Below are 11,598 nucleotides of genomic sequence, written 5' to 3'. Positions count from 1 at the left end.
AATAAAGCCTGGTGTGGCACGGTGTTTGGCTTCGGTCACTAACGTGTTTTGAAGTCAAGCATTGCCGGTGTCACTAGTTCCCTGTTGGGTGGCCTCCCGTGTTCTAACCAACGGTACCCTCCCTCACAGTAATAAACCTACTAAATAACCCAGATTTTAATGATCTCAAATGTTGAAGGCTCACCTCGGTAAAAAAAAAAACAAGTCACGTGTTTCTTGTTTTATTTTTATTATCTAGATACTTTTTGTTTTAACTATAATAGTTATAAAATAATTGTATTAACAGTATATATTATAATTGTGTTAAATAATTACTACAATGTTTTATTATGCAACGTGCCTTAAAAGTTTTATGTCTAATATTTTAAAACTTCCAAAAACCATTCAATTTTGCCTTGACCACGAATCAAAATCATATTTTTCAGTACTCCCGAAAATTACAAGAGTAATATTAAGTAGATATTGTGCGTAATATAATTATAATATTAGATTGGTATGGAGTTAAGCATATTAGTTTATAAATTATAAATAAACAATAATATATATAATATAAATATGTAAAGGTAACTGGTAAGTAGTTCAATACATTCTATATCCGTTCATAAAAAAAGTGTGACATCATCTAGGCATAAAGTCTCCGAAATCTTGTAAATAAAAATATAAACGATTCAAACAGCTCAATGATGAGTATTAGATTTATTTAAAATTTGTTTTATTGCTTAAATATAAATATAAAACTAAAATTATTATTTATTCATAAATATATATTAGTAGCGATCTGCAGTCTCTGGTATTTCTTAAGTAAATATTATCTAGTTTAAACATTATATATTATAATTAACTAATTAACTAAAATTTGATTTTGTAATATTTTAGGGATGCAAATAAGGTATCTATGTATTTATTTTACCAGGACATCTTTAAAAATATCATATAATACCAATATAATATTATAATACTATTGAATATCAGTAATCTAGTCACAAAGTTCTAAAGTTTAGTCCAATGATTTATTTCGTGTAATTAACGAATTCGCAATAACGTTCCATTATCCTGGGTGAATGAAGCAATACGAGTGCCCAAATCCTAATAAACAGTGTATTGGTAGCCTCATAGTAGCCTGCATAATTAATTGGGTATTAACTTTTAATAGGAAATAGTGATACGATATTTCTATTTTTACAACAGTTTTTTAACGGTTCATAATTGTATATACCAAACGATATTTCATTATGCGTAAAATATCTTTATGTAGAATGTATTCTTCTTTAGTACCAATTCATACTTTCAGTTGGCGTTAAAAAAAAGGATGACATGGATACAAGACAATAAATTTAAATGTGTAGGATGGCTGTAGATGACTGTTAGATCTTGGAAAATATTTATGGAGAAATGTTTAAGTAAAGATTTATGAATGGCATACCCGTTCAGGCATTTTATAGAATATAATGAAATGAATGAGTTTTAAATTTCGTATTTAAAAGATATCTCTTTTGATATTTTCCTTCTAATGATGGGTGCATTTTTTATTATTATTATTATATTATTATTGTCCTATGTAAATATTAAATATAATTCAGTGCGGTAACAATGACCATGAAAAAATTTCCCAAGGAAATAATGGCCTTTATAAAACGTCCATCAGGTAGAAAATTCTAAGTGTTTATTATAGCTACTTCAGAGTTCAGATCCGATATATGATAATGTAACTACAGAATATCCCTCTTGTTATTAATTGATTGTATTCAGACGGTTTTCTAAATAAAATATATTTTTAATGTGCAATAAATGTTGAAAAGTTGTTTGTATATTTAAATTAATTTATGTTTATTTTTATTTTTTGTATGGAAGTCACTTATAACGTTAAATCAATGTCTGAACATGTTAAATATTTATCCTCATATTAATAATTGATCAAAAACACTACCGTGACTTTTAAGAAAGTGCTCGTGTATAAAACTAATAATGAGATGTTCGAAAAATGTCTAAATATTAACAATTTTATACTGGTAATACATTTTTTTAAATTTTTTAGTAATTTTATTTGAATCATCACTGTTTTGACTTTCATTAAATTTGTTTTGACAAAATTAACAAAATATTTTAAATGAAACAGGAACAATTCAAACACACTTGTAAATTTTCGTTTGTAAAATATTATTTTAACTTAGGTAAACAGTCAATAATTGTATATAACGTACTTTGTATTTTATCTAACAAAATATTAAGCTGGGTACTTTTTGCTACTACAAAAAATTTAAAAAATAAAAATTTACCTCAGAGTTGTTTTTTGTAATAATAACTGTTGAGACGAATAAAGTTTTTAACCATTAAAAGTTTTAATTACAAATAACAATAGTGTGCATTTATTCACTTGAAAGTTTGACTTTTAATGTTCATAAAGGAGCACCCAAAACCTTTGTTATTTGATAGTATACACCTCGACAGTCAATTGCTGGAATTCTACTCTTGTGTTATATTAAAATGACAATCAAAGGGATATGAATGTCAAGATTTTTCTTAATTGATATATAAATAGTTTGTTGGTATATTTTGTCTAACTATAAGATAGTTATTTTTATATTATGACTTTTAAACGATGCTAAAATAAAATAAATTATGTTGCATGAGAAAGTTAAACGAATCGTCCAGCCCAATGAATATTCACTGTCAGTGTATACTGCACGTGAATTGGAGTTTACAAACGAACTTTGATGAAGTCATTTTTACGTCTACGAAAGTTTCGAAATGATATGTTACCAAGGTAAATAAAAACAATTTTAAGATGACTGTGATTGGGTTGACATTCTTTGAAAACTAATTAAAAGCAATAAATATGATAACATTATTATAAAAATAAATAATAATACTGTTTGTTTATCGAGACTTCTCCGCATTATATTTATATTATTTAGTATATAAGTATTATAAACTATCAAATTTCAAAACAAAGACTCGACATATTTTCAGTTTTATTAGTTTAAATTATTCAAATTTTAATTTTTTTTCTGTTTGAATATAGCTGCTGACGCAGCCCACCAGGTTTATAAGGAAATAAGACATATAAGTACTCAGATAAAAAGTTAGTTCTTCCATTGAAATTAAATAAGGTATTGTTATATTTACATGTATTAAGTAAGTCGAACTTATGGGACATCTTTTACTCACTGAATGTATGAGAAACAGTTGTAAATTAAAAATTTGTATACATTTATTTCATAAGCTATTATTGCTTTTACTAATGCACCTCATATTATTACAAATTGCAATATTATGATCATATTGTATATTTCGTCTCAAAACTCCAGCGAAAGGCATAAAAACTGGCTCTTCCTTAATATATTTATCATCTACAGATTTCTTGTAATAGATGCGGTTGATTATTTTTAATTTTAAGACGCCTACTCCATGCAAAATAAACAACTCAACAACAACGCGGGATTACCCTACCCATAAAAACATGTATGACAAATCAATTAAAAACTTTCGCTACAGACTAAATAAAACCAAACGAGCTCTTTTCAAAATCAATAAAATAAATCTCCAAACCTAGACTAAAACCATGCTTACACCAAGATACCTTTCTATGAGACTATGAAGATCAACTAGACAACTTATAAAAAAGATATTTCACTCTTTAATATTCAATACAGTAGGTATATTATGTTAGTGTATAATATTATAATCAGATAGGTATGTAATATTTTTCGTACTGTAAATGTAATATATTGTAAAAACATAAAGTAAGTACGTTAAGTTTGTTAACACAATGAATCAAATAACAAAAGTATATGTATGTTTTATACCTAATTGTTAGCTGCAAGTCTTTACGTCAAATTTTAACAAATAAATATGTTTTTGGACTGGCTACAACTTTTTTTTTCCGGCCGATTCTCGTAAAGCTTTGTTCATTTTTATAGAAAAGCAAACGAATTAAAATTTAAAATTAAAAACTCCTAACAAAATGTAGCATGGTGTTCGATATTTCCACTGCGCTATACTCAAAAACATATCTATAATTCCTCAATGTTCCTTTCAGATAAAAAATATCTAGTAGCATGCTACTTGTAATGTACACGATTTGTCGCATAAAAGTGTGAGAGAGGTGAGCGGTTTCTTCTCCCTGTGGTTTATTCTTAACAACTTTGATTTTGAAATTCACAAAACTAGTCCCCACAACTAAATCCTAGTTACGCCCATGAAAGTAACTTCTAAAAATACTCGTATAGAATAATATTTAAATATCAACTAAACTTTTCAGACTGAGCATACTCGATATGCATAGTAAATTAATATCATAAAACGCAAGAAATCCCATTTTTTTTATATCTTTTGAATGCTTTTATGTAATGGAATATCAAGAATCCGGGCAAAATACTGAGCTCGAAATCAATATAATGGTAATATCAATACTATTTGATGTAGGTAACTTATTATATTACACCGTAAAAAAGAAATATGTTTGTCACTATAGAGTACCTAATACATAACCGACCAAATAGAAGTCAATCTTCTTTTTTAATTATAAATGTAAAAGAAATATAATTTCAAAAAAAGCTATTCTACACTTCTAAATTATTCATATTTTAATGTTTTTGCCGTTATCAAACTTAAATTATCCATCTATATTTTACAATGTTTAAAACTCAATTGTTTATTATTTAACAGCTTTAGGCTCAACACAGTTGTAATACTTAAATAAAATGTATAGTCATGAATTGTAATTCACAATTTGCATTGCACTTTTCATCATGCACAACACGCATTGTTTATTCACAATTATTTTATTTTTATCGTTTTAAAATCACCGTCACTATGTTAAATGTTATTTTTTACAGTCATCATCTAGATTCTAGATTTTTAAATCTATCGATCAACTATTTCTATGGTTTAACGCATTGGTCTCTAACCTACTCCCGCGGGCTGGTTTCGACTACCCGAGCTAACTGATATTTAGAAAATAATAAATTATATGGTTTTGAATTTATTAATATTACACTAAATCGGAAACAGGTAATAAAATAAAAGGCATTTGGTTTTTTTAGTTTATCACAGTGAAAATAATTAATACATTTTAAAATAAAAAAACTATTCTCATGTTTCTTAAATCGCATTCTCAAATCTTTCCATGGCTCTCTAAACAATGTTGGTGCGCGATGCCGAAGTGTAGGTGTTTCGGATTCGATCGACTGCGGATGAAAGATTGAAGACCCCTGGTTAAATGCATCCTTAGCACAGGTTACATTTTTCATACAACAAATAATAATACATTCTACATTTAAACATGTTTTTAAAAACTCGTCGGATGTATGTCCGGTTTCACATGATGCAATTTGCATGTGTCATTTTCAATCCAAACACACCGACACCACTCTCGAGTTTTTCGCCGTATCTTACAGGTAAACTATGTAATATTACGATGGCAGGGAGATGATGTTATGCTCACTGCAGTGCTGAAGAAGTGGAGATGGAGAAATTCAAATATCACACACACGAAAATAATATTGCGACAAGGTGAAACTTTAACTTTTTCTTCTCCGGAGTTCTGCGTACACGTCACATACACCATATTATTATAGTTTATCGATTTCTACGTGTCCGATCACACGCGGTTGTCGTCGACATCATTCACTCGTCAGCATGATTACAGCTCGTTTGATCGTTTTATCCTCGGCCCTCGTAATTATCGTCCCGGGCCACGTGTTCGGTGACCAAGTGAACGATATTTCGCCCTCAAATTTTTCACCGGGTAAGTGGTTGCCGCTTTCATAATACATAATATTTTATAACGTTTAAACAGATTGTGATTTCCGGTTTAAAACGATTGGTGTTAAGACTATTTTACTTTGTTATTTTCTGGACGTACTGCAATAATAATAATCTAATAGATTCGCCCAGAGTTTGTGATTTTTTTCCATCCAAAACTTTTTCTTCTCAAAATGAAGCAACTACAGTTACAACTTGCTGGACGTTTTAAAAAAAAAGTTACAACTTTCTTACAGTAATCGCAGCCGTGATCGATCCATCGTAGTTGCACGGATTGGTTGTATTTAAATAATTTGTATATGTTGTTCGATCGATATTATATAATTTGTAGGTATATTCATTCGATGCTAACTATATAAAAAGTGTTGACGAAAAAAACAAATATGATATTGTAAATGGTTTGATACTTACCTGTGTGAATAAATATATTTAAAACATGACTGTTATCATAAAAAAAAAATTTTAGAAAAACCACACTTCAGCATGGTTCTTAACGTCTAAATAAAATGTGAACGTAAGTAATTTTTATGAACTTCCAGAGTCAAGAGATATTACGTATCCGTGCAAATGCCAAGAAAGCAAATGCAGCTGTTGTAGCGGAAATATTCTTCAAAACTTTAACCTCAACATACGGCAACGGCTGTGCACCAACATAACATATAACGCCGATGACTTTGAATTCAACGTGCGTATATTGTTCAACGACTACACCGTTTACAATAGAGATGTATCAGGTGAGTTTAAATATGATTAAATATAATATAAAAGTCGTCAGAATGTATGCTTGAGTTTATGGAATTAAATAAAGTGGGCACATTTTAAATGAATAGCTAATTCACAGGTACAGCAATGATGATAATAATTATAATAGAGATTAGGCAATATCACAAAAATATAAAATTATGAATTTATCATCATGTCTGGACGTTTGGTTAAAAATTAAAAAGAAAAAAACAATTACAATTTAATACAAATCAATCATGATCAGCATGATTAGAATGAAAACATAATTAATTAGTTAACACAAATTAAAAAGATAATATTATTTTTAAAAATGCTAATTAAATGAGTATTAGATGCATATAAATTTGCATATACGTTACCTATATCACGATAATATTTCAAATATTACTTACAAAATTACATTTTCACTCCACAACAAAGCACGTTATGCAAGTGGCAAATCGTAAGGTTTTACTTCTTTCGTATGACTTTTGTTATTTGCTTTATTTAGCTGTTTGGAAAAGTGCATTAAATATTAAAATATATGTTGATAAATTTAATCAATTCTATTTAATAGTAAAATATTGCCTCAATTATAATTGATATAAGAATAAATAATAATAATAGTTGGTAAACAAAAACGTTTGACCAAAATAGTTTTATATAATATATAAATGTGAAAATGGAAATTTTATCATGCATGTTCTCTGGAACTATTCATCCGATTATCTTGCTTTTTTTCAAATGAAAGAGTATATCGTGGAGCAGGTTTTTAAGCTTAATTTTAATTCTATATGTAACTAAAGGGTAGCTCACAAATGTATTTTTTTTTAGTCCAGAAAAAAATAATATTTTTGTTTATTTAAATGGTAGCCAATGGTAACATATTACAAAATAAAAATAAATAATTAGAAAATAATGTGTAAAAATAAATAGATATTGTATTAACTTAGGTAACAATAATTGAGTAATTATGTGGTTGTTATTATTAAAGTGGTGGCATGTTTAACTGTAAACGAAGTCCTAAAATTATGTGTAAAAATTATTTTTTTTAATTTCGCATTACCTATATGTATTTGTATATTGCACCAGATCAATGAATTATTACTATTTATTAGTATTATTAAATCAAACAGTTGCATATTTTGTATTTTTCCATTAACTAATTTTACCTACTTCAAAATATGCAATTAACTTATTATGTGATAAATTTAAATTCATAAAAATATGGTTCTAAGCCTACTAATATATTATTATATAGTTGTTTATCCTAATGTACAACCTACATATTAATTCAAGTAAACAATAGCTTATTTTTGAATATTGTTGTTTATTTATTTTTAGCACAAAATGTATTAGGTACATTTGTTTTCAATCAATACATTTTTTGTTGATTCTATAACAATTATTAATTTAGTGAAATGATTACTATCTGACTGATGTAACTATATGAAATAAAAACAAAAATATTTATAAATACTATTATTGTACACGATCTACATTATACGTGTATAATAAATACTACTATGGTTTACAGAATCAAAGTTTATTTAATTATTAATCGTTTCAAACGGAAACCCAACATATTTGATAAAATAAAATAAATTCATTAAAAGTTTGACTTTATAACGATAATATAAAATGCCACCACCACATGTCCAAGTGGCACATTTCTAAAAAGGAAATAATATTTTAATTTCTACATCAACCCTTGTCCTAAAAGGCTTTGCTGGTAGTATTAATAAAGGGGCAATTAAATTATTAATAACTTCTGATTACCAGCGATATAAACTATTGTTGACATTTAGGTATCCAATTATTTATGGTAACTACGTATGATGGAGGATTTACTTCATAATGAAACCGTTATCTTGGCCAATCACATATTTCAATTATAATGTCAAACTATTGAAGCGACAAATACACGGTTCCTATATTATTATTATCATTTATCTTTTCGACCATTAATATATCAGCCATCGCCATTGGCTCATAAATGTCACTCATTTGATGTGACCAAACATTTTTATTCGTGACTTCCCGAGCATAAACATTTTTCTTTTCTTAATGTTATAATGCCTATTAACCTATAGTGTATTCTATTATTTGCATAATTTGGTTTCTAAGTAGATTATTAGATGTCATAAATTTATAAGTAATATCCGTAAATTTATTCTGGTCTATTACGCAAAATATAGCATAAGTATAAACTCTAGTAAGATTGATTCTGAATTCCGTTCAAAAGTTAGGTCTTTATCTATGATAAACATTTGCATTGGCATTGGGTGAATAAATTGTCGGAAAATTCAATACATTTAATATTAAAAGTTTTGTTTCAGAATATTGTTAATAATTTCCATAAAAAGTATATCCAGTACAATTAATTAATAGGCATAATATCAAGTAATTGTCACCGGGTCTGAAGCAAAAATGTATTTAACAATGGTGACGCAATTGCATGTGTTTACCTTTACATAATTTAATTTAATTTCTTCTATGAAAATCGTGAGTCAATAAATTGACCAGTCTTTCGAAGATACTTAAGAGTTATTGTAATGTAATTTACTAGGTATTCGTATTTGATAGAAAATGTCCGATTATAATATTATTATAACTAGTCGTTTAAAAACAAATAATATATTTTCCGTAGTTGATCACATTTTATTTCTAAAATAATGTTTTATCATGTTAAAATATATGTTATTTTAGATGACATCTAGTTTAACCATAACAAATTAAAAATATTACAATTGTCATAACAATATATAATAAAACTATCATATACAATACAATTTTAACTCATAAAGTAAGTTTCTAAATATTAACCTGAATGAAATGAGTTATGCGTATTACAGTTTTCACGTAACCTACTTTGAGCATTTAATTTGAAATATTTTTTTCTAAGCTATATTATACATGCATCAAATTAATTTACTATGATTATTTAAACGTGCTTATAAGCTAAGTGAAATGTCTTAAATTTAACTAGGTACCACATTTATGAAAATCACTCTAGAAAGTTCATTCTGTACTACATTTACCGATTTGTTTTAATATTATTTATATCGGTGATAAAAAAGCCTATTTGCAGATACATTGCGATCACGTAAAGGCACGAGATAAATTCTAACAGGGAGAATTCAAATGCTGCTTGATTATTTTTTGGTGGAATTATTTTATAATGGTTAGCCAAGGTAGTCAGGTAGGTTAGGAAGGATATTTTACCGGAAGGAAGTGGATAACTGTCGTAATTATTTTTGATTATATTGGAATTGTCCATGCTCATAATATATTACCCTTGTACTAGGTTAAAACGACTTTTTTATAAAAAATTTTCCTTCGTGTGTGGTATGAAGCAAATTGCATAGCATCTATCCTGTACCTATTATTAAAGAGTTTATATGGGAAGCATTGAATTCCTACTATTACGTTAAATGAATGGAGTAAAATAAATAAATAATTAAATATGTATCGTAAATGTCTTAACTGTTCTCAACACTTGCCGTTATTCCAATTATATTATAACATTCCATCCGTTGTCCAATATAATATGATTGAACTTGTTCATATTTAATGAAACTCATATACCTATAGATATGAAGTGTCATGTGTGTAAGTGAAGATTGTTGGTAGGTATATCTGATTTCATGAGCATTCTGGCTAAATAATTGTTTTATCCTCCATGCCTTAGGATGGCTGGTACCGAATTGTTTCCCAAGCCTCAACTTCACATTGAACTAGAATTGGGTCTTGTTTGAAAATAGTACCCACTTTATTATAAGTTAAGTTTCCGTTTAATTACGCACATTTTCTGAACTGATCAAATTTTAGACAACGTGACCATCAAATCATTATAAAAACAGCATTCGTCGTCTTCGGGTGACAATAAAGGCAGACCGAAAAATAGTTTCTGAAGTTGTCCGATTTCTAAAGGTTCGATTATCAGCTATAGTTTTGGAACACCCCATTATAACAATTTATCGGCAGTTCGTTGTAAAGTATAGGATAGAGTGTAGGTACATTCAAATTGTATACTGTCTAGTTTATATTTTGTACATATAATTGTATACTGCAAAGAATGCTTAAAAATGATAATAGTAACTATTTGACCTGAACACAAACGGGAACCCACTCGGATACTCCCCTTTTAACTTTTGAGGAATATTAATCGTATATAAAAACACATGTTGAAATTATTTTTAAGCCTTTGTGCCTTTTTTTCTTACAAAGCAGCATAATTTCATCACTTTATTTTCGCTAGTAGCGATCAATTCGTCTGCACGACTGAAGAACCGGCATTTATTTAGACTCATATAATAACCAATCGGTCGTTGAACGTTGATTATTAATTATTACCAACACATTATTAATTACTAAATATTATTTTATACGTATTAGGTAGGAATCCGAGACCCATATGCGTGCCGATCTTCCCGCCAGCTTGGACCCGGAGCCGGGTGTGTTTGAAGTTCAGCAACGTGTACTTCGTGGGCCGCAACGTCCACGTGTGCTTGAGCTTGGAAGCACAGACCGAGAAAAAACCCGTGTTCGACGTCGACTTCAACTGCGTCCGTATGGGTACCCAGGGCGTGGCGTTGCTGAAACCAGAGGATGGAGGTGGTCTGGTACCTCCATTGCCTCAAGATCCGGCCGACGCTCAAGCGGAAGCAACGACGGCGGCGGCGGCGGCGGCAGTGGCTGTGGCCGACCCAACTTCGACGGTCGTGAAAAAAAACAAAGTCAAACCACCTCGCGTGCAGTGAGTTTGGCGAAAACTCGATTTGCATAATCCAACACAATCATAATTAATAGATAGTGTTATAATATTATTATTCCGTGTCGCATAATATTATATTATGTAATCGTGAATGCTGAAAAAATAATATTTTTATAACTGGTAAATATTTGAGTATCAGTCGAGTTGGTTCGTATCAACGTTATATGTTAATGTACTATTTATGAATATATATCGCATGTACCTATTCATATTATTACGTATATTATACGTGACAATCGTTATTTAATAAATTATTAATTAAATTATATTAGCAGTATCATTAACTACTGTTAACCGTTATTTATTATTAGTTATTACAATTTAATCCATTA

At 28.7% G+C, this 11,598-nt stretch overlaps 1 protein-coding gene across 1 annotated transcript; it reads left to right on the top strand.

Annotated features, from left to right (window-relative positions):
* The first annotated feature begins 5,529 nt into the window (after positions 1 to 5,529).
* LOC111039242 lies at positions 5,530 to 11,488 on the top strand. Its single transcript, XM_022322646.1, has 3 exons — positions 5,530 to 5,749; positions 6,306 to 6,500; positions 10,888 to 11,488. Exons 1-3 carry the CDS (start codon positions 5,641 to 5,643, stop codon positions 11,250 to 11,252), a joined length of 669 nt encoding a protein of 222 aa, XP_022178338.1. The 5' UTR covers positions 5,530 to 5,640; the 3' UTR covers positions 11,253 to 11,488.
* Positions 11,489 to 11,598: the final 110 nt, after the last annotated feature.

Source organism: Myzus persicae, unplaced genomic scaffold (genome assembly GCF_001856785.1).
Source record: "Myzus persicae strain clone G006 unplaced genomic scaffold, MPER_G0061.0, whole genome shotgun sequence".
NCBI classification, from domain to species: Eukaryota; Metazoa; Arthropoda; class Insecta; order Hemiptera; family Aphididae; genus Myzus; species Myzus persicae.
Note: the sequence above shows the minus strand (reverse complement) of the source record. Positions and strands in the feature narration are given on the sequence as shown.

What these genes read in the sequence shown, in the direction of transcription:
- LOC111039242 (XM_022322646.1), top strand. Translation starts at nt 5,641, where the DNA reads ATGATTACAGCTCGTTTGATCGTTTTATCCTCGGCCCTCGTAATTATC. An exon ending in GCCCTCAAATTTTTCACCGG is followed by an intron (nt 5,750 to 6,305) that starts GTAAGTGGTTGC and finishes ATGAACTTCCAG; the next exon opens with AGTCAAGAGATATTACGTAT. An exon ending in TTACAATAGAGATGTATCAG is followed by an intron (nt 6,501 to 10,887) that starts GTGAGTTTAAAT and finishes TATACGTATTAG; the next exon opens with GTAGGAATCCGAGACCCATA.